The 27,739-nt window shown below is 36.7% G+C and overlaps 1 protein-coding gene across 1 annotated transcript in view; it reads right to left on the bottom strand.

Annotated features, from left to right (window-relative positions):
- Window positions 1-27,739, bottom strand: part of elp4 (elongator acetyltransferase complex subunit 4) — a 367,688-nt gene that overhangs the window by 140,031 nt on the left and 199,918 nt on the right. The window contains exons 8-9 of the mRNA XM_028793869.2: window positions 25,697-25,805; window positions 24,406-24,512 (exon numbers count right to left, since the gene is read on the bottom strand). Of these exons, the coding sequence (XP_028649702.1) occupies window positions 24,406-24,512; window positions 25,697-25,805 (216 nt within the window). The remainder of the gene's footprint in view (window positions 1-24,405; window positions 24,513-25,696; window positions 25,806-27,739) is intronic.

Raw genomic sequence — 27,739 nt, 5'->3', positions numbered from 1 at the left:
TGCTTACAAACTTTTTTTCAAATAATCAAAATAACTGCTATTTTAAGTTCACCTTTTAAAATCATAAAAAGTTACTGCAATTGAAAAAACATAGGTGCATAATCTGATATTCTTTCTAGATATCTACAGCTATTGTAATGCAGTTATTCCGCGGTTATCTTGGTCTAATTATATAATTTAAAAAACCAACATCTTCTTGCTACTTCAATTGTGCAGATGTCAACACAAAAGTAATAGCATACAATAACTCACTCATTTACACACCCACACACATATAGAGTCTACTGATGCATGAACCTACACTCACACAAGGCCCAATCTAGAATCATCATGTAGTCTCTTTTAGAGATGTGGCAGGAAAACTGCAGCACCGAGAGGAAAGTTCATACAAGAGAATATATAAACTCCATACATACACTGTCCAGGTTTAGAATTCAAACCCAAGATGCTTAATCGACGAGGTGGAAATGCTACCCACTACACTATCTTTCATTCTGCAGAATATCATGAGTAAAGAATGTGAACATTTCATAATTCTCTGTATTATAGCATAAATGTAACCTAAAGTATAACCTTATACTTGTCTAAATAATCTATAAATAAGCAAATTCTTAAAAGATTCAAATTTGTACTTTTCAGTGCTTTACTGGATACATAAAAAAACAGGAAAACCCTCTTGTGAATAGAACTTTACACAAAAACAGATTTGAGGTGCAGAGAATTACTGACACCATTCAATGGATGTTATGCCAGACTAAAGAAAAAAGTGGGATTGTATCCAGACTGTAGTCAGTCAGTCAGTCAGTCAAAACAGTTATAACTTGTATGATAATACAAAGGACAGTCATTGATACAACATCTGAAAAAATTTGTAATAGACTAGGATCATGTCCAATGTTTGTTCCAACTTTTGTGAGGGAAAACACTGGCCCCCCGAGGACTGGATAAGCAAGTTAGGAAGATGATAGAAGAATAAAAGTGGTGGTGGCAAAATAATGCATCTAATAATTAAAAATGTCTTTAGCAAAAAAAAAAAAATCCTGTATGCACCCTCATTTAATCATCATCATCTTCTGAAACCATTTAGTACACTGAAGACCTCTGTAATAATTTGAAATAATTATCTGAAAGAATGCTGGAGTTATGACATATGATTGGTTAGCCGTGGTTGGCCGAGGTTCCAGTTCAATGCTTGTCAGAGAAAGGGGGCACATATTTACTCTGATTTAATTCTGAGCAAGATTTTGAACTATATTTGTTGTACTGAATATTTTTTAGAAGAAAGCAGGCGTGCATATAGAATACCATTTATTTGGTGGGTGAGTGTTCTTGATGCCTGGCTCATTTGTTTCTTTTTATTATCTGAGAATATATAAAACTTGTAAAACCCACCCAGCCATCCATATCCATGATAATGATGTAAAATGGATCAATACATGAGCCCCTATTAATGAAACATGTATTATATCTATGACAATTTGGTTATTTGTTGTTTACTGTATACAACTTTGCTGAAATTCAAAAATTCCCAGTCAAATAAAGAACTTGTTAAAATTATATCTCCAAACTCCAGGGTTCAAATTTGAGCCCAGGGCACCGCCTATGCAGAATTTTGACTACTAATGCTTTACCCCAGGAACACTGGTTTTCCTCTCACATGCCAAAGACATGTCTGTTAGTTTAATTGGCGACTGTTACATGTCCCATTGTGGGTTAGTGTGGGTGTGCCGGTGCCCTATACAGGGCTGATTCCTTCTATTCACCAAATGGATTGATAATGAATGAATAAAAGTATGGACGGACGGAAATCCAGAGGCTATTACAGATTCAGAACTGTTAAGAATGATTTCTCATACATAATTTTAAACTGTGTTTATTTAATTTCTTTCTAATAAAAGAACAAAGATTTTTTTCATATTTTTATTAATTTTCCCAAATTCATTTTATAAAATAAAGGATAGGCGAGCTAAATCTTTTGAAAGATTAGACAGATTACTTCATCACAGGAGTTTTAAAATATGTCTGGTTATGTAGTTATCTTTTAGTCAACAATCAGAAAATCAAAGGCAATTGGTATGACTCACACCAAACCTTAATACCACATGATTCTTTAGTGTAAGCTTGTTTTGTGTGAGGAGAGCTGTGGTTTTAGCAGGGAGATTAGCAGTTAGGCCAAAGTTGGCCTCCAAAACCTGCCCTGCTGATGCCTTGAGCCTTTTGAAGTTGGACCATCATACCTGGCATAACAGCAGTGGGAACCGGACTGGTGTCAGATCTAATCAGGATGCCAGTCTTAGGAAAGCTAATGAGAATGTGTGCTAATTGGCCCAATTGCGGATTATACTTTTTTCTACAGGTTCAAGACAATAATTAAGTTTAATGGAGTTTTTTTTGTTTTTACCTTCTTCTAATTAAGATTCCAAAGTTAAGAAATAAATAGGATTAGACAGTCTTTTTATCTAACATTTTAAGAGCTATGTCTGAACAATACAATCAGGAAAAACAAACAAATTACATTTTAACAAGATAATGATGATGATGTTAAAATACATACACACACACATGCACACACACACAGACAGACATGAACTTATTTTTAAATAAGGCAGTGATTCAATTAAACAGAAAGTTTATGTTTGAAATATCTGGCCCATAGTGCAAAAGCACACAAACCCATATTAAAAATCTTCCATGACCTGAACCAGCCTTTCCAAATACAGTATTACCAAGATCCTCAGGATATCTTTAAAATATAAACCTACCCAATGAAATATGCTTTGAAACAGATTATACAGTAAGTGCTTTTCTGTTGGGATTTTTTGTTTCACTGTATTGAAATGAAAGAGAAAAAAAAGAGAAGTAAAGAAAAACAAAGATAGAATTCAATTGACCATGAACATTGTTACAAATTTAACTATGAACAGTTCAATAGTCAATTTTGAATTGGGGAAAAAAAATGAACATTTAGCATATAATTTTACCTCTTTCCCCAAATTTAACAAAAAAGTGGCATTAGAAGCAAAATCTTTTTCAGAAAAAATATTTGAAATTAATAAAATACAATAAGTATAACACTCTATGTGAACACTCCTAACCCTAGAAACAAAATAATACATATAGGAAAATTATTGTGATATGGTCAAATTTTCAAGTTTTCATTGAAGTTACAAGTTTTAGACGGAATTAAGAACAACCTAACCACTTTCGGAATGATATATATGTGTGGTTGTTTGCATGTCAGTCAGGATAAAAGTCTGTGGATGTGACAATTCAAAAACTATTTGATTTGAACGAAATCCAGTAAAGTTAGTAGAACTGAAAATGCCTAAAGCCATGTGTTTTTCAGTAAATTCACTCCAGTAAATTTTGTTCTACTGAGATACTGACTTTGGGTGCTTTTGCAGACATTTGTGTCTCAACTGTGTTTTCTCAGACATTTGTGCCTCAAATGCAACAAAAGGAAGAAAAAGAGTATGTATATTTTTCATAAATGTATAAATCTTCCATTTTACTGACAAACTCAGTGAAACAGAAGAGGTCATTGTCAGTGTTAAGTCAGCACCACCTATAAGTTACAAGGACCGGGAAGGCAGGAGCAGATGGAACAGTCACAAATGGCTTTATTGGATGATACTACTAAAACCGATCTGAGATATACATGATACATTTTGTAGTGCCTCTTGACACTGGTCTCATTGAGATAAAGAAAATATAGAGAATATCAGATTAACTAATAAAAGAAACCAGTTAGTTTGCAACATAAAAAAGTCTCAAAAAGTGAAGCAGGAAAAACATTGTTGTGAACTCATGGGTTTTCACTCTGATACTGACATCATAAAAACTGTGGCAAAGTAACTAATTTATAAAAAATAGTCAATCTTGAAATGATTTGAAAAGAATGTGATCACCTTACCTATGTAACATAACAATACTTGCATTCTAAACCAAATTAGAAAATTACTAAATTGAATTTTATACAAAGGATATATACAGTGGATTCTGTTGAAGCACTCTGTATGTCCTTATGCAGTGGGGCTTGGATTAAGAACTGATCAAGAACTTTTAATGTCAGTCAATTTCATCATTACTTAAGTATAAAAAGTACAACAAACTACTGTTGGGTTATCCAGGGATTTGCATTAGAACTATCAGACCTCTTAATTTACAGCAATAATGTAGAATTAAAAGAGGAACTGCAAATGAATTATACATCTAACAATTTGTTTAACCCAATGGTATGATTATAGGGGCCAGACCCTACCCTTGCTGCATTAGATGAAAGGCAGGAACCAAATCTGTACAGCAAGTAAACTGATCAATCAAAATTTTAGATAGACAGATAGATGTGTATAATGTAAATAAAGTTAAATAAAATGTATACAATCTAAATAAATCTAAAGAAAATTATGTTTAAACATATAATGATGTCTGGTATAAATAAAATAACAGTTCTTGAAGCACCATGGAAGAATTAGTCTTGTTCTGGATGTACTTTCTTAATTGATCAGGAAGTCTCGTACAATTTGGGAGTCATTTTTCTTGAAGCCAGTAGGTTAGCTAATACCCTTCTATCTGCACTTGCCTCCAGATCGTACTGTCTACACTGCAAAAAATTAAATCTAAGCTAATCTAAAACCGAAAAGTTCTAAATGAAGCCATTAAATCTTGCGGTCCTTATTGTTAAAATTTACTGACTTATTAAGATATTTGTATTTAACATTTAGCTAACTTTAAAAAATCTTGTTAAGTAAATTTTCCTCCCAATTGGGAGATTTTCTTTGCTAAATAAAAGCAAAACAACTTCCATTTCAAGTTCTTTTATCCTTCTAGTTTTTGCATGTGCATTTTTTCAGTTTACTACATTATTCAGAGCATGCACACCTATACAGCCCTGACACATGAAGTAAGGTTTTACTATACTACTATATCCCTAACAAAAAATAAAATAAAACAAAAAGCAAACAAATAAACAAACAATCACAAAAAGCCTACAATGTGCATATGAATGAGAGGAAATAACAAAAATCTAAATATTTAAGTAGTAAAAACAAGATCCTTTTATAACTCAATGAGTATGACATAATGTTATGCTAAATGCTGTTTGTAATTTACTCTGGCATAAGTGTATGTATTGCAGGAAGGACTACCAGCCTTTCCAAGAATAGCTCCAAAAAGTTCACTTATTGCTACCCACAACTAGAACATGGAGATCTTGTAGAAGATGGTAATGAACATGGGTATATGCACAGATTAATGCAAAATGCTGCCAGCATATGCAGAAAACATTAATTATAAACATTGTTGGGGAGTTAATAGAACTTACAAATTAATTTTAGCACAACTTTCTTTTTTGTTATTGAACTGTATGAAATGAAAACATAAAACATAACCAATTAAATTAATTTAAAAAATGTAACTTGTACTGTTCCCTTCATACAGTAACAGAACAAATTCATGGACATCAGTACATTGGCTTTAACAAATGTGCAGTATGTCCTTTATCTCTCATCAATGATGTCACAAACAAAAACATTATTTTTTTACTTTTACTTTATTGATTACTTGTATTATGAATTAAATTATTATTTTTACTTTTGGTATTTTAACATTTAGACTTTCTTTGAATGTTGTTCTGAATTCTTTGCATGTGCATTTGCATCTATGGACTTTAAAGGAGGATCCCAGATCATTTAAGAAGCATCCAAAACAGTTATTTTCCTCCACTTCAAGCACTAGAGAAAACAATTCCTTAAGTAAAAACATTAAATTTACTGCATAGGCCACCAAAATTTGTAGCCTATAAACATCAGTGTTGTTTGCAGTTTTTTAAAGTAAACAAGATTAAGGGTTAGGACTTTATTGTTTACCTTTGGCTATTGCAAACAAGAAATACAAGGTTGGACATACAACTGATGAAAAACACAAACAAAAATATTTGAGAGAACAATGTAAACAAGTGAAAATTATATACATCCATCCATCCATCCATTTTCCAACCCGCTGAATCCGAACAGGGTCACGGGGGTCTGCTGGAGCCAATCCCAGCCAACACAGGGCACAAGGCAGGAAACAATCCCGGGCAGGGTGCCAACCCACCGCAGGACACACACAAACACACCCACACACCAAGCACACACTAGGGCCAATTTAGAATCGCCAATCCACCTGACCTGCATGTCTTTGGACTGTGGGAGGAAACCGGAGCCCCCGGAGGAAACCCACGCAGACACGGGGAGAACATGCAAACTCCGCGCAGGGAGGACCCGGGAATCGAACCCAGGTCCCCAGATCTCCCAACTGCGAGGCAGCAGCGCTACCCACTGCGCCACCGTGCCGCCAAATTATATACATGTACTGTAAAATTGATAATAATATATACCCAAATTTCACAATATTCCTACTGATTACCTGTTTCAGTTCAAAAGAATAGTTTTCTGTAAAATTGTGTTTTTTCAATGACCACCAACAAAAGCTAAGTCACTAGGAAAAAGCAAAAATTAATCTAATGCAGGAATGGTTTACTTATGTGCAATTGTATATAACATGTTAACGAGTAAGCAGCTACAATGACCGTATAATATTATTATTACTTATTATATTACTGATGCCCATTCAAGGCATTCTTATTACACTTGAGATACATTGGTTACATTTTATTTGTTTTTCCAATTGGAGCACAGGCACTTATGGTGACTTGCTCAAGGTCACATATTATCAGTGGCAGGATATCAACCCACAACCTCTGGGTTACATAGTACTCCTGATACATCCAATTAACAGAGAGCACTGTAACTTAGGCCCATTGTCCTATGAAATTTCCTAGGCTACTCACTCATCTGAATCACCACGACAAAATCAAACATATTTGAATTTGTCAAGATGCAGAGAAAATTGACAACCAGTGAATGTTCAGCCAAAAATGCAATGAATATAATGCAGACAGAAGAAAAGCAGGTGTTCTGTACTATATTAACAGAAGATAGGCTAATATGTTCAATGTATTGTGTGTGTCATACTATAACAGAATGGAAAATGAAAAAGATGGGATGAGATTGCTGCTCAGCTCACCATACCTGTAAAAAATTACTATAGTCACCTGCGCTGTTAGGCAGCACAGCACGTTAATGGGTTCTCAAAATGTGGCAATTTTGCAATACTTTGCAATTTAAAACAGTTATGAAAAGTCTTGAGGTAGCCTTGTGATCATTCATCCTAAGCAATTCCAACTTAATCTAACATTCTCAAGGTGATGAGATGCAGTATTTACAGTTTGGTATGCTTTTCAACTCAAAGCCATATACTTTGCTGTTGACCTAAATATTATGCTGGCTAATATCTCCCTGGGAAGCATATACAGTAAAAACAGGAATGGTCCAAGTACTGAGCACTGAGGGGCATCATGTCTAACTTCAAAATCTAATGACTGAGGACTGCCGTTACATTCCTGTACATGCTGGGAATAATTTGTTTTTTATGGATTATGTTATGAATATCTTAAAGTGCATCATAATTTTCAACATGTGTGACATAATAGTGTGGCCAATGATGTAAAAGGCCTAATCCAAATGTATTACAATAAAGACTGTAGAATTTTCTTCAACTACCATTAATATCTATATATATAATTCACTAAGCCAGAAGACAAGTAGCCGACCATGGAAAGCACGGCGGAAGGGGCGTGGATTCACTAAACCGCTGACAAGTAAGACGCCAATGGCGCACGCAGGAAGGAGCCACGCCCACCAACTCTTAGACCATTGGATACGACGAAAAAATCACAGCCACGCCCACCAACTCGGACGCGACGCCTCAAAAAACATGTCGTTATTTCTGTTTGTCTGTGCCACAGTCCACTTGCAGCTCTGAGCCACGTTGACTTTTCATTAGTCAACCTCAGTGGAATCTTGGTTCACACAGAGGCAGCGGCAGAGAGAGACAGAGGCACACACAGGCAGGGTGAGAGAGAGCCACGCGCACACACAGGCAGCGACAGAGGCACACACAGAGGCAGCGCCAGAGAGACAGAGGCACACACACACACAGAGGCAACGCCAGAGAGAGACAGAGGCATACACAGGCAGCGAGAGAGAGAGAGCCGCGCACACACACAGAGGCAACGCCAGAGAGAGACAAGCGCACACACAGGCAGCGCGTGAGAGAGAGCCACGCACACACACAGAGGCAGTGCGAGAGAGAGCCACGCACACACACAGAGGCAGCGGGAGAGAGAACCGCGCACACACACAGAGGCAACGCCAGAGAGAGACAAGCGCACACACAGGCAGCGCGCGAGAGAGAGCCACGCACACACACAGAGGCAGCGCCACAGAGAGACAGAGGCACACACAGGCAGCACAAGAGAGAGCCGCGCAATCCTTTAAAACTGAAGTTAAAACACAATGAAGGAAGCAGTCTTTAAAAACCAATAAGCCCTGTGCCTCTTTTTCATTAGCGTCTCACCTGCTTCACCACCCTGCAACAGTCGAGACGCTTTCTCAGCAGCTGACCTTCTCTGTGCCTGACTCCACTAATGTCAGTCGCCTGATTAAAAATGGTGAACTCCTGCAATGTTACTATCTTGGTTGGCTTTTACATAAAGTTTGGATTTGTTCAAATGTTCCTTTTTTTCCCCCTGTGCTTAAAACTCATTTTAAAAAAAAAGTGTTTATACAACTGCTGCAATGTTACAGAGAGAGGGCTCACCTGCTTCTGACAGACAGAGGGGGCTCCCGTGCTGCTGAGAGAGAGAGAGGGCTGGGGAGGCTCGCGTGCTGCTGAGAGAGAGAGCCTGCGCATGCAGGGAGCCTGCGTTTTCTTCCCCCTGTGCTTAAAACTCATTTAAAAAAAAAGTGTTTATACAACTGCTGCAATGTTACAGAGAGAGAGGGCTTGCGTGCTTCTGAGAGACAGAGGGGGAGGGAGCTCGCGTGCTGCTGAGAGACAGCCTGCGTGTGCATCTGAGCAAAGACAATTTCCTGTTAGATTTGCCTTTGCAATGACAATTAATAAGGCACAGGGCCAAACTTTCAAAAAGATGTGAATGTATCTGCCAAAACCAGTTTTCAGTCACAGACAGTTGTATGTTGCTTTCTCCAGAGTTCCATCTTTTCATTCACTTACTGGTATGCCTGCAGGAACACGTGCAGTGAGCGAGAGAGAGCGAGCGACACACACGCATACAGGTGCGCGAGAGAGAGAGCGCTGGATGCATAACAATAATAATACTTCATTACATTGATATACCGGTGTTTTCAGTATTCAAAGCGCTATCCACACAGGGAGAAACCGGGAAGCGAACCCAAAATCTTCCACAGACTCCTTACTGCAAAACAGCAGTACTACCATTGCGCTACAAGGCAGTTAAAGAATGCACTGGCCTCGATCAGTGCATTGTTGCAATGTTACTTTTCTTGGTGGCTTATTATATTACGGATGTTTCACATGTTAATTTTTTTCCCTGTGCTTAAAAGACATTAAAAAAGTGTTTCTCAACTGTGACTCCGGAACAACTCAGTACGCAAGCTATATTAAGTGTCAACAACGAAGACTCGCTACACCTTAATGAACAAGTGCTGAAACATCCCTACCGACGAAGTAACTTTCACCAGCATGGCCTCCATCGTCACAGACGATCCCGCTTTCAGTCACGGACAATTGTATGTTGCTCTCTCCAGAGGTCCATCTTTTCATTCAACTACAGTGGTATCCACAAACCCACCCCATTTGGACAACTGTGTCGTTCAGCAAGTGTTCACCCATCAATACATAATTATGCGGCGTATGTTACGCCGCGGGTTGGCTAGTGTTATTAAAAACATGAGGTAATGCTGTTTTACTACTGTGATTGGTGACAAAGCCAGACTAAAACTTTAAAAGTCAACTTTAATGACTACGGCGAGACTAAAGCTGTATGGCAAATATTTTTAAGCACTTTACAAAAAGAAAGGCAGATTTAAAATAGTTCTAACATTATTAAGAATATTTAGGTCTAGCTGTGATTTATTTTAAATAATTGTCTGACAACTGATACTTTGCTGCACTAGGAACTTTGAAAGTCAATAAAGATCTATTTAAAATGATAAAATGGATCCTACTCAAAACACTTATTAAACTATTTACTAGTTTTGTTAGGATTGGATCAAAATAACAGGTAGCAGGTTTTATTATAAAAATTAAAGCCAAAATTTCCTGTTGTGCTATAAACTTAAAGTTACTAAAAAAGTACTTATGACAACGTTTAACTAATCATGGAGCTCACAATACCAGGTTTTATTAGTTCACTGCTGACCTAATCTACTATGATTAGGAGACTTTATTAAGTTTAACCGTACATAAATTCATTTTTTTAAAGTAATATACATCTTCAGGCTGGTTATGCAGAATAATCCCTGCACCATTTCCACACAAATGTACTGTCTACCAACTACTACTAACTGGTTTAGCATTGACTGACAACGGTGCAAGCTTATACTTGAAGGCAGAGTTGTTACTGCTAATTGTATCTCCATAGTATAAATCATACATTTCTTCTATAAACTGAAGAATGCAAAAATCTATGCAAGATTCTTGAACCTAAGACTTTTGCAGACTTGCATATTAATAATTTATCTGAATCTCTGAAACAAGTTTGCGTCAAAAGGCAACCTTTCATCAAAATAAATTCTGCTGTTAAATGCAACACAGGAATTGGCAGGTTGGGGAAAAGGTATCTAAATACAGCTGTCAGATGAAGTTCTAATATTCTATCAATTCATGATTTACTGTTTTCTAAATTTTATATTTTCTTCTGTAAACATGAATAATAAAAAACCTTAAATCTCAAACCCAAATCATATATATCATAAAATAAGAGCCATAGGAACATTACATATTACTAGAAATCCAGAAATGTTTACTTTTACAGAAACCATGAATTAAAACATGTTCAAAATATGTTTGTATCACCAGCTGGAACACACAGTCATACTTTTTGATGTGTCAAGGGTTGGGAACACTCTCTGCAAGGAAGGCAGTACAAGTAAATGTTATTTTGTTGCTGCAAGGCAAAGAGTTTTTAATCCTTCACTAAATTTAAATAAAAAAGTTAACAATCCATTTTTTCATGGATGTTAAAAAAGGATCTTCTTCATGGTTGAAAATGATGAAGGTTATGGTATTTGCCCATGATTCTTCCATCACCAATAAAATACAGTAGATTTAGTTATTTCCTTAACTACTTCACAGTAACTGGGGGGAAGGGGTAGGGAGGGGTAGGTGGGGACTCATAAAGGATCCTTAAAATGTCTTTATTCAATGATTAAAGTCTACCTTACTTACCTTGAAAAACTAAAAATTGTCTAGCAGATGATCTCTGAAATGGACAGCACTGCTTATTAAAACAACTTCATAAGATGCTGGGCTATGGAAATAAATGCTCCTCAGAGGAATGTATAAAGGAAAGCAGGATTGGCTGAAAGGAATGTGAAAAGTATCAATCTATTTACAGGTTTCAAAAGAAACAATGATTGAATTAGGGAAGATCTGGCAGAACAGTTACGCATACTCAAATTTCAAATGTAGCTTTCCTTTTTTCCCCGCACTGATTATTCAAGCATTGTTTCAAAGACTCACAACTGAAATATAATTACCAATTTATGTAATTCCCTTATTTTATGAACACATAATCATCACTGTGCTCTATTTTGCAACATGGTACATAGTATTCTGAACTCATGTTATCAGTTCTAATCATGGTAAAGCCCAGACATAACATCTAAGACACACCGTTTCTTTCAAATAACATCTTTTTGATTTTGTGAAAGAAAGAACATGGCTTTCATTTTTGTGAAAGACAGAACTTCTTTGAAGAAGCAAACTGGTTGCACACGTACTCAATGTCAGTCCAATTAAAAGCACTTTATTGCTTAATAAGGTTATAGCGCAATAATAAAATGTAAACTTCTTTGGTTGGTCAGTGGTACAATCTAAAAGGCAATTCCACTTAAAAAAGAAAGGTGTTTTTAAAAATGAATGGTCCATTTGGATTGGAGAAGAACATTATGAGAGAGAGAGAGAGCATTTAGATAAAACTATTCAGTTATTCACGCTTTGAGTTGGTGGGAGGACTGGACTGTGCACTGCTGTAGGTTGAATTGTAGAAAATGGTAATTGATAACTGGTGCACTATGGAGCTATTACTCTATTTTTAAATACATAAAATATGTAGTGGTTCATGATATTCCCTAATATTTCTACTCAGACAAAATGTTATGAAATATGCCAGAAAGAAAAGCAAATATTTTCTTATTTAGCATCAACTTTTAATTCTTGCTTTTACGTATGAAGGAGTGGAGGAATATTTTGAACAAAGCTAAATAAATAAATAAATAAGTAGAAGTACCATGAAATGTGACAATAACTAAAGAAAAAGAACATGAAATGTGAGTGTAAATAAATAAATGTGTCATGGACTATGTTTTTTGTTGCTCATTTGCTTCATTCTATCCATAAAATTCTTCCAAACAAAACATGAAATACAGCTTGAATTTAAAACTGTCACTTTCACTCACCAAAGCCAAGGGGAGCAGGCTCTTGCAGATCATGTGTTTTAATTGGTGAATCACTGGTGACCTGGACGTAAAACTTCAGCTATCAAATGTAATATTCACAGCACACACTTCAGATGCATACTCCTAATAACAAAATTGTTATTTATAGAATTAATACAGCTGCACAGAAATTCTGGGCAACTTTTTCTTGCACTCGTGGTTGACATACAGTCAAAACTGTGCATGCATACATATTAACCACAGGATTTCCAAGTCAAGCAAAACACTTACATCCACCCTGCAGATGATTCACCAATCATAAAACAGTACTCATTGCTGGAACCCGCCTTCTCCACTTTGACGTTTGAAAATTGCAATTTTAAATTTCATGTAACATTTGGAGGAATATTACAGACAAAATTAAATAAATAAATAAACAAACAAACAACAAAAACATATTCCATGACACATTTGTAAAACTGACAAAATTCACAATTTCTGTCAGATTTTGTTAAGACAAAACAATTTACTAGAAAACTTTCTAACTTAAACATAAATATAACATAATATTACTATATGAAAATTATGAAAATTACTTGTGTTAATTTTACTAACTTAGAGATTAGAGGTCCTTATTGTCATGTATACTGCAACATCATAGCGAAATTCTTGCACCTGACAAATATACCAAAATTCTCAGAAGTGTGTGATGACTTGAGAAAATTACAGGCTTAATTTATATCTTGTCTCTGCATGTCTTTCTGTGCTGTAGTAACTGTTAACTGTCTGTGGTATTTAAATATCATTTACAAAAATAACTTCTCCACAACAGGTGAACAAGAATTATAGCAGACTATACAAAGGACTTAGAAAGTATTCATAACCATTCCCTTTCACACACTTTATTGTGTAGTAGATTTAATTAAAAAAAAAACTGAACTCTTTGGGCAGAACTCCAAGCACTATGTATCAAAGATCAGGCATTACTCATCACCTGCCTTTGGTTTTTGAGTCGTTGCTGAGCTATAATTACTCACCTGAAATGTGCATCAAAACTACAATTCCTTAAAATGCTGTTGAACAGCAGTTAGTGATCAGTGAATGGTACAGGGTTATTAGGGTTCATGAAAACTAAGACTAAATCCAGAACTAGCAGTGAAAATATAATTTTAATTGAAATAAAAATAATTACAGTTAAAATTTAATAAAAAAGACAATAATGTAAAAGTAACTAAAACTAAATATAATTAATGGTAAAATCAGAATAGTTTTAGATTTTCTCTTCAGTACACACTTTTGACTTCTTCAGAGACACTGGCCTACTAAAAAGGGCCTCGAATTAAGCATATCATATTTGAGATCATGCACTCTTTCACCCTTCAGCACTACAGTTACCCAAAGTATATAACCAAGACAATGCTAGAGAGGAATTGGGACAAATCTCGGACTGTGCGTGACTGGCCCAGCCAGACTTAAATCCTCCAGGACATCCCTGGAAAGACCTGAAAATGGCTGTTTATAGACAATCTAACAATACTTGAGTATCTGTGAAGAATAATGGGTTAAACTGCCCAAACCCAGGTGTGCAAAGAAGATTCAGAGCTGTAATTTCAGCCAAAGGAGCTTCTGCAAAGTACTGAATTAAGGGTCTGAATAATTATGTGAATGAGAAATTTAATTTTTTGATTTTTAATAAATTTGAGAACTTTTCTGAAAACATGTATTAATTTTGCCGTTATGGGTTACTGAGTACAGATTGTTGGCCAAATATGTCAAATTTATCCATTTAATATTGTAACGGCGGTACCGAAAACTGTGGGAGCTGAGACAAGCACAAATGCAGTGGGAACACTCATAGCGGTATTCAGGCGACCGTTATGTAAATGCACAAGCCATCAAAAAAAGCCTGTGCAGAGGCACCCTATAAAAGGGGAGGATCTGCACAACCGTCTGTCTTCAGTCTAACACTGACGACTGGGTGACCAAATCCTTTCCAGGATAAATGAACCAACAAAACAACCATGAAAAAGAACACCAATTCATGTGAGCCATGCACACTTGCACCACACTTTGCTACATTGGTGTCAAGAGTGCGGGATGGTGACTTACTCTCCAAATCAGCAAAGCAGCAAGCTAGGGCTTTTGTCGCACCATGTACAAGCTGTATGGATTGTGAAGCAGACCATGAGGAGTGCCGGCACTGGTACCCCTTCTCCTTGGAAGAGCTGGCTAGTGGATGGGTGAGCCCACAGTTACGTCTACCCCACTACAGTGGTCGACAGGCTTGGGAGCCGTTTTGGTCCTAAGTTCAAATAGCAACTAGGCACAATGGTTGAGAAGCCCATACCAATGCTGCATCTCTGGGACTAGCACGTGAAGGTGAAACTGGAAAAGTGCTGTTGGACCTCTGGCCGGAGGATTTCAACAACTTGTGCACTCTAGTCACAGCCGTGGAGAGGAGGTACAGACAACGCCATTTTCCTGAACAAGCTCAGGCTGCATTGCTCAATTGCCAAACTAAGACAAAGGAATAGCTAGGAGAACTGCCATCTGACATTGAAACACTAACCTATCAGGTTCATCCCAACTTCCCAGAGGTCCTGCAAAAGCAGCTGGTTCTGCAGGCATTTTTGAGGGTGGTAATGCCATTAAAGGTTCAAGTGATGGTGCGGGTTGGGTTCCACGCTTCCTCTTTCCATTTTGGGGGCCTCTTGAACCCGACACTGTCGATAGTCGTGGCCAGGATGAGCTAGACAAATGAGGACACCACATGAAGCAGGAGATAGGTTCAGAAGTGTTCAGTGCTTTTATTAAAAACAATTCAAAACAAGTGTTCAAAAGTGCAGTGCATAAAAATATTCAATAAATAAATAATTCAATAAAAACAGGTGTAAAATGTGGAGGTTAAATCAAAGCAAACCTTCTTTAAAATGAGGTTAAAACCCACTGGCAGGAGCAGTCCTTTCTAAAAGCCTGGTGACGCTTTCTTTTAACACTGGCGGCTCCTCTGCTTATCCCATATGGGACTTGCAGCAGAACAGTCGCCTTACCAACAGGTACAGCTGACCTTCCACAGACTTAGATCCCTAATGGCCATGGCGCTCATGCTAGGACTCTCCTCCCAAACCTCCTCGACCCCGCTGCCTTCCCGTTCTTCTGCAGCGGGTCAGGCAAACTCTCGGTCATTCCCATTCCATGTAAAAGCTCAGCTGAAGCGACCACTTCCGACAAACTATTGACTTCTTGGATCTCATATGTAGCCTCAGAGTTCCTTGTCACTTTGAACCCAAAAGCTGTCAGGCGCTGGTAGACACTGGAGCCACAGTTTCCATAATTAAGGCGGGAATGCTGCAACTTCATAACCATGAGGTGGGTATCTTTGGCAATAAGACATGTCCTCTAGCTTCTTAGCTCCAACGCTCAGTCTCCCTCTTGAGCCCGACACTGCAAAACAAGAAACACCACCAAAATCGCCTGCCCCTCACCATGCCGGTCCTGTAGCCAACCAAGAGACACCTATAATGCCTCACTCACATGCTACTGAGGCCGTGGCTGCAGCTTTGTGGCAGCACAGCTCTTCTGGACAGTCCGAAAAAAAAGTTAATATCCTCGGCTAGTGATGAGGAGTGCTCTAGGACGGAGCTAACCAAGCACACCATTAACACGGGTAACTCCGCCTCCATTCACCTGTGTCTCAGACACATACCACTGGCCAAATGCCAAATTGCTGAGCAAAAAATTAAAGAAATGGCAGCTGCAGGGGTGACTGAAACCTCGTCCAGTCCATGGACAGCACCTGCCGCTCTTGTACGTAAAAAGAACGGAAACTGGTGGTTCTGCATTGATTACCATCAGCTTAGTGCAGAAACAGCTCATACTGCATGCCCCTACCATCCTGAATGCCGGATCATCACCTGACTTTCTAGATCTTGTAGAAACAGTGACAACCAGACCACAATCAAAGGCCGCTGTCAAATGGAGGGATTTGTTCACCATGTGAGTTCTGAACAGAACACTGCTGGGAAGGTGGCATTTATAGGAGGGGGCTGTGTAACTTCTTGCTTTGTAATGTTCAATAATTAGTAACTCACAAAATAAACTGTTCTTAAAGAAAAGAGATATATGCATTCCTTCACATTAAAAAAGTAGCAATTTTACTGACATTTAGAAAAGTACACTTACACCAAAGCTTGTTTCTCTTATATAACAAAAATTTGAAACTTAACCAAATGACTTTTATGTGGCTGTACTCTTAAATCTCTTTTGAAAAGGCAACATGCTTAACAAGATCACCTTAAATTGTTTAACAGTGCCTGTTCAGTACCTATTACTCTATAAACAGAGTCGCTATGAAGAAAGACTTTTATTTACATCTGAAGACAAATACATAAAAAGTTCGTGTAATTGAGTGTTTATTTAAATTGGTTACCATAAAAGGCTCAAGAGCATGTACCAGCAATTCAGAATTCCTAACATAAGAAAAAAAACCTTAGATTTCCTCCAAAAACTGGTGACACTACACAAATGATAGAAACACTAAAAAGTAACAGAAATAATAATGATGAATAATGAAGCAATTGTAATATACTGTATACAATATATTTTAGGAACATATCAGCACTACTGCCAAAAAGCTTCAGGTGACTACTTTTGAAATTCTGCCTTGATTATTGTCTGTGTTCATTTTGCAAATTCTTTAAGTGTCTATGGTAGTTTTTCTCTTATTACAACTACAACAGAAACATTTATTTCTATAGCACATTTTCATACACATGATGTAGCTCAAAGTGTTTTGCAAGATGTAAAAGAAATAGTTACAAGGAAAGGAAAACAACATTAAAATTAGGTAAGAATAGTCTACTACATAAAATGATAAGGAGTGTGTGTGTGTTCAGTCCCCGCGAGCAATATGATTGGTCAATTTGGCTTTGGTGATGTGATTGAAAGAGGAAGTGTGAGTGTGAGACAGACGAGCAGAAGTAAAGACATAGGAGCCACTCTGAGAGTCGCCTTCAAAGACTGAAAGGATGAAAGTGGACAGATGACAAGCAAGGTGCCTCAAAATGACAGTCTGAGAGGCAGACTTAATGGGAACATGCTCAACAGAGGGAGTGCCAGTGAAGCAAAGTTTCAGACAGATAAGGATACCGAGGAAAGGCACTGAAGATGTACGTAGGGCAAGAGATATCAAATATTTTAAAATTCATTATATTATTGGTCTTTAACAGGTGACATGGCTAATAATGAATAAATAGCATACAAAAAATAATTCAATATGCACTCACATAAAATAGATAATTAATTGTAGAGTCTATATATATATATATATAATTTTTTTAATGCTTTAAAGCAGAAAAAAAAAACATTACTGTGGATATGCTCTCATACTTGTATTGTAAATTGGTACTACAGTAATCCCTCCTCCATCGCGGGGGTTGCGTTCCAGAGCCACCCGCGAAATAAGAAAATCCGCGAAGTAGAAACCATATGTTTATATAGAGAGACAGGAACGTTATTCAAACACTGCAAACAAACATTTGTCTCTTTTTCAAAAGTTTAAACTGTGCTCCATGACAAGACAGAGATGACAGTTCCGTCTCACAATTAAAAGAATGCAAACATATCTTCCTCTTCAAAGGAGTGCGCGTCAGGAGCAGATAATATCAGAGAGATAGAGAAAAGCAAACAAATCAATAGGGCTGTTTGGCTTTTAAGTATGCGAAGCACTGCGGCACAAAGCTGTTGAAGGCGGCAGCTCACACCCCCTCCGTCAGGAGCAGAGAAAGAGAGAGAGAGAGAGATAGAGAGACAGAGTTTGTTTTTCAATCAAAAATCAATACGTGCCCTTCGAGCTTTTAAGTATGCGAAGCACCGTGCAGCATGTCGCTTCAGGAAGCAGCTGCACAGAAGGTAGCAACGTGAAGATAATCTTTCAGCATTTTTAGACGAGCGTCCCTATTGTCTAGGTGTGCGAACAGCCCCCCTGCTCACACCCCCTCCGTCAGGATCAGAGAAAGTCAGCGCAAGAGAGAGAGAGAGAAAAGTAAGTTGGGTAGCTTCTCAGCCATCTGCCAATAGCGTTCCTTGTATGAAATCAACTGGGCAAACCAACTGAGGAAGCATGTACCAGAAATTAAAAGACCCATTGTCCGCAGAAATCCGCGAACCAGCAAAAAATCCGCGATATATATTTAAATATGCTTACATATAAAATCCGCGATGGAGTGAAGCCGCGAAAGGCGAAGCGCGATATAGCGAGGGATTACTGTATTCATGTTCATTACACAAACGTTTTGCAGGTTCTACCTGTAATCTATACATGTTCAATTTTTTTCCTCTGGACACCTCGGCCTCTCTCCTGAGAGAGAGAGAGAGAGAGAGAGAGAGAGAGAGAGAGAGAGAGAGAGAGATAGATAGATAGATAGATAGATAGATAGATAGATAGATAGATAGATAAAAGCAAGTAAAACAGCTTAAAAGTGGCTCAGAATAAATTCTGCAAGTGTCAGAAAGAATACTGGAAGTATGTCACACCAGTTTTCCGTGAGAAATTCCATTATTTGGTGTTTTGAAAAACATGAATCATAATGTAGTCTTAGGGTGTACTCACACTGGTAATTCGTTCCAGCCAGAGGACATCTGTCTGCATGTATCCCCACAAAGTCTAGGTCATTTGACTAGTGTGATCGCTCCATGCCGGGCCTACCGTACCGTGCCCTGGCCTGCTTGGTAGAGGTGGGCCAAGCCCGGTTCAGTTGCATTCGGGAACAGTATGATCGCTAAACATGCCCAAGCACAGAAAACAGACGTGACGTCAATGATGCGACAAGTCAGATAGTGCAATTCTCATTTCATTCAATATCTTTTGAGTTAAAAACAGGTTTTTATTCTCACCTTACACATGAATGTGAATTGTAGTTGGCAAGAAAAGCTGCAAATTCCTCCCTTAATATCATTTGTCACCATAAAAATGTTCTCGTACGAGCAGCACACTTGACAGCAAAAACACTGTGCTGCACACTCAATAAATCTGTGGGTAGGGCGTGATCCTGTTCTACACTACTCCCAAACAACCAAAATAAGTAAAATCATTTTGACATGCATGTTGTCACAACTATGTTTGGATCTTGTTTTGGCTTTACATGAAGTTGCACAGTCATGATGAAAGCATGCCTGGGCCCAGAACATTAAGCACAGACTGAGCGCAGGCCAGCAGTGGGGTAGGGAGTGGGGACAATTGTGCTTGGGCACAGTATGGAACAAACGTGCCTAGTGTGATTGCACTCTTAGCTGTCACTCCAGTATCTCCCATTAGAGTCTGATGAATGATAAATGGAGATGGAAAAACACAGGATATATGCAAGCCTGTATTGAAAATTTGCAATTGAGTCAACACAAAAACTTCAAAATGTATATTATTTCTAAATTGTGGAAACTTTAATAAGTATGAAACTATAAACTACTGAATCTGCAATAGATGTATCACTTTTTTTTCTACAGGTTAAAATGTTTTTTGTAGCCAGTTAAATGTTTAACACATCAAGACAGGGGTCTGCAATTCTATTCCCTGTGAGTCACTTTTTTCTACACTGTTCATTTAGGGCAACACTCTTCAACACTAGGGCTTTGTCGCTCCCTTGACTTTTAACACTAGAATTACCAGAGCCTATGAAAAAACTTGTAGATCCTGCCCACCTTAAATCCCATCGCACCTCTCCGTCAGTGTCTTTTGTCCTGTAAATGTGCCGATAAAGACAAGCAGCCTGCTATTCCATCCCCCCACCACCGCAGACCGTGCGCAAAGTTCTCCCAGCTCATGCCTTGATTATCTGGGAGTGAAGTGCTGGAGTTTTAGAGTGGAAATAATAGATCGTTATTTGAAATAAATGCATTTCATGTGTGTTCCATTTCTACAATAATCTGTGTAAACACATTTATTAAAACAGAAACGTTTTTCATATTTTAGTAGTAAATGACGAAATGTTGGCATAAACTACATAATGTGTGAAGCCTGAAGTCCAAGGATCAAGGAAGGTTCAAGGACGACATACTGTAACAGCTTCTGTGGTGTAGCAGTAAGATCTGCTGACTTGTAATCAAGAATTCCCGGTTCGATCCCGACTGACTCCTATATTTGCCGTTTTCAGTAGTGAGCTGCTCTTATTGTTAATATTACACAGTACACACATACATTTGGTTTGCATCTGTAACAGATGGTGTACATTTATAGTACTTGTAAAAGTTACCTTTTTTTTCACTTATATTCTCTCAGTCACGATCATGATACATACTACCGCCCCCCCCAGGGATCTGACGCTGTTAGTTTTTATTTGAAACTGGGAATAACTGTAGATGTGAGTGGTGTTTTGAGGCAATGGAACTGGACATTCTCTGATCTGGATGGATAAAAGCTGACACACAAATGCTGGTGAATCTGCCTTCTTTGTATCTCATTGTCACTTGATTTTTTTTATTCAGTTTTACTGAGTGTTCCTGCTCACGCTGAATTAGTATGCACCTTATGGTGAGAAAAACAGAGACATAGGCATATATGATATTTGGAATTATTCATTTTATGACCTGTATAGTACATTTCGGAAAACATTGTGGCACGGGCGCAACATTATTCATATTATTCATATTCAATCGCATAACATCTTGCGGTTGTAATCAGTGACCGTGTGTGTTTTTTTTCCCGATCTTGCTAGTCTCCATGTTGCTGAATGGTGCTGTTTCTTTTGTACTCCAGGACATGCAGAGGAAAGAATAGTAGGCCTACAGAGAGGTCAGTTCAGCACTATATGCAATCATCAAATTCAAATGTTAACAGTTCACACACACGCAAGGACAGTCCTTTCTACATTTACGACATGTGTATTGCAATGTACACACTTCTTTCTGTGGTGTGGTACTAATTTTAATACATTTACTGGTTGTAGTAAGTTTAAACACAAATACATTTATCTTCATTCTTGTGACACCAATCCTCAACATGGGAGACAAAATGGATCCTAGTAATTACAAACCAATGAGCCTCACTCGTATACCTTGCAAAACTTCACATTTGTTGATGTCATCAGTGGAGTTCGTAAGGAGTTTATCCTTGGACCGTTACTATTTCTAATTTAAATAAATGACAATGATTCTGGTATAGTTACTAAACTATAACCGAAATTTGCAGAAGATACTAAAACTGGAAGAACAGCAGATACTGAGGTTACAGCAAAAACAATTCAAAAAGACATGACCAATAATTAAGCAACATTTGAAAAATATATGCTAATGTAGAAAAGTGGAAATACTACATGAAGAGGAACATTAATTATAAATACAAGATGGATAATGGTGACTTGCATTAAAAATCCTCTGAAAAATTTTCTATTGACACATCAATGTCATTGTCTAGACAATGGACAGAAGACAAGTTAAAAGAAAAATTTATACTAAACTTTTGATTACATATATATATTGATATATATATATTGATTATATTGATTAAACTGTTGAATATCGTTTTTACTCGTGTACCATGCGCCCTCGTGTAAGACGCGCACCCTAATTTTTACAAAGAAAATCGCGTAATCGTAATCGCTACTATACATGCTGAATGATGACGCCAAATTGATTCAAAAACAACAGCGAGAGAGAGAGAGAGTGCGAGCGAGCGAGAGAGAGAGCGAGCCAGACAGCCCAAGCAGAAGAAGTAAACATTACAGGATAAGTAAGTAACATTTACATTTCCTCGTGTATGACGCGCACCTAATTTTCTAATGCTAATTTTTGGGAAGAAATGTGAGCGTGGTACACGCGTAAATACGGTATATTATATAGATTATGGGTCATTATCGTATTTAGACGTAGCAGCACTTGAAGCTGCACAGAGCAAATCAACATGTCCTTTAGTCCTGGGACATGCCCTGCTCTGAAAGGCTTAGAGGATTTAAGTCCCTTTAGTCTTGATTAGGTAAGGCTGCATAAGGATCTAATTTAAGTCTTCAAAATTTTCATAGAAATCCATAAAGCTCATTCGGCAGAATTCTTTCTATGAATTTGTGAATCACATATTCAGTGTTGCTGGACTACCAGAGTATACTTCTATATTACTGAGCACAAGGCAGGGACCAACCTAGGATGGGTCACTACTACATAAATACATATTATAAATGTGAATTCTCACTACCATGGTTTGTTTTGTGATAATGTTGATTGAGAAAATGAATGTTTACTTTCTGTGATATTCAATTTATTTTATAACTGATAGTCCTTAATTTGTATTAAAAACTGTTAGAGCACCATATGACATAATCATTTAAATATAAAATAAACCAGTAAGTAACTTTGCTTGCTGAAAAGCCAAGAAAATGAAAAGAAAAAAAAACAATTTGTGGAAAAAAATAAAGCAAATTACAATATAGATAGAAAAGCTCAGCTTCATAATATAATTGCAAAGGAAACAAATAGACCACAAAATTCAAACGGAATTGTAAAAATCATTTTGATTTTATGGACCCCATTGTTAAGTGTAAATTAAGAGAAGCAGACTATAAATCAAGAGACTAAGAGTCTACCCAGCTATGACCTAAAGGAACAATTGGCTTCCGGATTAACTATTAACTGCTCTAGAAGTGATTAGGTAATGAGGGCCAATAATAGCCAATAATTAGGAGGAGGGCATTTTAATTTGTCACTTGATAGCTCCTTTTTGATATATTGTTAAGGAAAAGGGGTGTTAAGACAGTGGCTCTTCAGATACTCACTAAGCAAGAAAGCACATCAGGAAAGAAGATACTTAAGTTTCTTAATCAAGTGGTCAGTTAAAAAGGCCAGAGGGTCAAAGAAGGGGCAAAATGGTCACTTGAGGGTGAAGTCCCAAACACCAAAGCAGTGCCAACCCAATTGACCAGGAATAGTTGAAAGATTAAAAAGTATGCTAATTTTCTGGTGGGTATTCTTATTTCAAACAGGGAAGACAAGTAGCCTGCATAAATTCCTTCCACTTGAAGGGAGTTAAAGTAAAATGATTTGTCACTGCTGCCCACTTGTTTTATCCATTTCATTAAAAAACTTTGCATAGACTGTTGGAACAGATAACTACATCATCACCAAAAAGCACTTTCACTATAACCATTGCTTCTTCCAAGCTTGGCGTACTAGTGCATAATGTTTAACTGGGCAATATTGTTTTATCCTGTTTCTGTATGGTTAAACAAACAAACTAAATAGAGGTTAAAAACATATGAGAAAGCCTACTGAAAAATCACTGATGGCTTTTATAAGAATAAAAAATCACTTGAACTGTAGTTATATTTAATTGAAATGCTTCTTCTCTAAACTTTCTTGCCCAGATATAATAAATAAATCAACATACAAAGGGTAGAACACAGACTGTTCAACTTCACTACAAATCCACAAAGACAGAAATTACATGTAACATATCTATTACTTTAACCAAGTTTAGGTCTGGGCAGCACAAACCTATATAAAATACAAATGCAAAACACACCTAAAGAGTACAGTGAATGTAATTTTGAATGATGTTATGTACCATTCATCTTATTCAAATGTTTCAGCAATGATTACTAAATATCGACTGAATATGTAATGAATACCTATAATTTGTTGGACTGTTAAAAACACTTTATTAAGAGTTACTTAATACAGAGTAAAATGGCTTGGAAAAACTATAATTAAAAACACATTTAAAAGTTTCAGGCTGTTTTGTGATTTAATTTGAGTAGCAATGGAATAAGGAAATTAGTTTTAATGTTTTTTTGTCTCAAGTGTTAACACTCAGTTATTGATGATCACCTATGCAGTATATGATCCAGTCTGCAATGCCATTAGTTCAATTTTCAAAAAAAGTGTAAGGTACACTTACCTCAATAGTGAACTGCTTTCTTTTCAGTTTAAAGGCAAGATCTCTTGTGTCAGGAAGTTCACATATTAAACTATTGAGATAAGGAATCTTCTTCACACATACCAAACCTTGAAGAATAAAATATTTACACAATTCTGTCACTGAGAAAAAGGGTTGGCCTGAAAGAATTTTGTACAGTTAAAGTACCCCAGACTCTTTTTATTAACTAGAGTGTACTACTAGAAGCAATGAAGCAAACAGTGTGATTATATTCAAGTAATCAAGCAGAACAAGATAAACAACAATTCTTCTACAAGGACAACTAATTGCATTTGGGTACAGGAGTGGAGATATAAAAAGAGACTGCCATACTTGTCACAACTGCAGCACATTTGTGTGTTATTTTCTCTTGTATTTACTGTAAGCAAATATGGCTATCACCTTGCAAGCAGCCCACGGCATTGCTGAGCGATCTTTATTTTATTAACTGCACCAGTAGGCAGCTACCAAAACATAGACTATGGGGCACAAAATAAAGCAAAGCTTTTGATTGCTAAGCATTTCATTGGATGAACAAGTCATGACTGAACTAAAGATAATATAGACAAATAAGTTTTCAAATAGTTTATACATAATTTGTGGAAAAACAGGCAGTTTTGTTTCATAGATGAAGCATCCCTATAAACATATACCATAATAAAAATAATGGGTTTGAAATATATATGCACAAAAAATACTGTATACGTGTAGAAAAATAAAACCTTTCATGCTTCTAGTAAAAAGCAGCTACCTTTTTTCATTCTGACCTTTGCAAGCCATGTCTAAAATGCACTTTAGCACACTGCATGGTACCAAGAAAACTAACTGCCTACAGCTGAATATTGCATTCTGTCTGCTTTATACTTTCCAAATATTATTACATTATTGCTGTAAAATTCTAGCAATATTGAGCTGTGCAGTTCAATATCATTAAAATATTGATTTCCTGACATTTTTTGGCCCACAGGCCAGATGAATCCTAGGCTTCCTCTGCATGTTAATTCCCCAAAGCCTGTCTGATGGGATGTACGTCTGATTGAGTCATTTCTCCATAATCTGTCTTGACAGAACGCGAAGAGTTGCCATGTTTTCTTCTCAGCTCTAATGCATTTTTGTACAAGAAAAGTCAAATCTACAATTGACTATTTAGAGGGGGTGTATAAGGCAACATTTAAAACAAAAATGCAAAATTAAGAAATACTTATGTATGTCTGTAACCAACATTTCTAAATAATTTTGTTAAATTCTTTGTGTTGTTTATTACAGTACTTACCATGATAGTCCTTATATAAATCGTTGGCATCTTTCTCTGAACCATTAAATGATTTAATACCAATGACAGTATCGCACAAGTTTGTTACACGTCCCATAATTGCTTTGTTCTGTAAAACATAATAAAAAAATGCAAGTTTTGAGTCTTAAATTGCTAATTAAAACACTCTTAATGTCATGTTTCCATCTGTCAGCAAGAAAATCAAATTGGGTCATCATAACAGCAGCATTCATAAAAAGAACTATACCAGCTTAACAGTAGTTTTATATTTGAGCATGATTTCAATTAAAATGCATATAGTAGTTTTTATTTATTATAATTAACATTTTTACAAAAAAATTAAACGTGATGTTTATTTTATATTGTGCATATTGTATAGACCTTCAAAAAGTTTCATTCTCCTATTCTGTACAATAATAAAAGAAAAATAGAGTATACAAAGCATAGTAAAATTAAATCACTGAATAAAGAAGATTTTATTGTCCATTCAACTTTCATGTGAAGTTGTTTAGGGCTGCAGCAAAAGGAGCAAGTCATGAACCCTTTTTTGCTGGAATGCCAGAACATCAAGGAGAGTTTACAAGCATGGCCACACACTCTGCCTCACACTGGGACAATTCAACAACATCAATTGACTTGACAGATTGTGCATTGTGAGAATTACATGGGGACAGAATAAACTTGTGAGATGCAGACTGATTATTTTGGGTCTAGTGCTGTGAGTCATTCAATTTGCCTTTGTGACAGAAAACTTTTTAATCAACGCTTGGTCAAGTTAATTCTGCATAAAAAAAACATACTGTATTAAGAAAGACTATTTACATTTTTTCTCACATACTTTGAACATACATACTCAATATTTTACAGATGTAAAAAATATGCAAAGTATAATATACAAGGGGTGATAAAATAATTTTGTTCCAGACTCTTTCAAACACATACCAATATACCAATAAAACCAAATAAGTTTTATTTTTCAGCATAACACCCATGAACACCAATGCACTTGTTAAAATGTTCAAAAAGCTTTTTAATGCCATTTTGCCTTGCTTATGAAACCGCTCTGCTGTCGCCAACTTGATGTCTTGAACACATAAGTCACACCTAATATTACTGTTAACATATCTTTGACTATTACAGCAACATGCAAACTCATTCATTCTTTCTACAACTAACTTTACAAAGTAAAAAAAAAGTATACAAAACAAAGAAACTGACATAAGCCTTTTGCTTCAGTAACAAACCTGTCCTTAACAAGGCAAAAATCAGAAAATCTGCAATGTGAAAAGTTTGTGCTTTGCTGCTATTGTTGGATGTGTGTATGTGGGGGGTGTTAAAGAGTAAAATCAGGCCTACAGTATAACGTACAAATAACCATACACTTGTTTAGGTGATGCTAAAACACCAGACCTCATATCACATGTTTTGTTTAAGCTTTCTAATAACAACACACACCTAAGCTAACTGTCAGGTAAACATTTTGTACCTACTCTGAATAAAAAAATTACTTGCCTTATTGACATAAAAGGGCCTATATATTTTGTAATGTTTATAATTTATTTATAATTTTAACTTTATAACCCCCATCTCCCTCACCAGTAGTAGTCATAATTTATACATCTTTAATTGTTGTGGATTCTTTCAAAAGTGTCTACTGTTAAATTTATTATAGAATTCAGACTTAAATTTGAATGTTCTTAAGAGTGATAAGTGAACCCATGGAGTTTGCTTCACAGTGAGTTCAACAAAATCATGGAAATGTTTGGGAACTTTGCCAAACTTTGCAAAATGCACTGAAATCAATGGGGAAAGAGGTGTTAAACTAGTTTTGAGAGGATTACAATAGTGCAATGGTCTTTTAAGAGTGTTAGGGAAGCGTGCACCTGCTATTGATTATTGTGGCCAAAAATGTGATCTGAACTGTGTGACAGCAGTGTTAACAACTGCCCCACTGTGCCACAAATAACAAAAGACGCAGATAGAACAAATACCACAAACAAAAAATAACAAAATAGCAGTAAGTAAAAAAATAAACATAATTGT

Source organism: Erpetoichthys calabaricus, chromosome 2, assembly GCF_900747795.2.
Source record: "Erpetoichthys calabaricus chromosome 2, fErpCal1.3, whole genome shotgun sequence".
Lineage (NCBI taxonomy): Eukaryota > Metazoa > Chordata > Cladistia > Polypteriformes > Polypteridae > Erpetoichthys > Erpetoichthys calabaricus.
The sequence above is the reverse complement of the archived record's forward strand: the minus strand, read 5'-3'. Positions and strand labels throughout refer to the sequence as shown.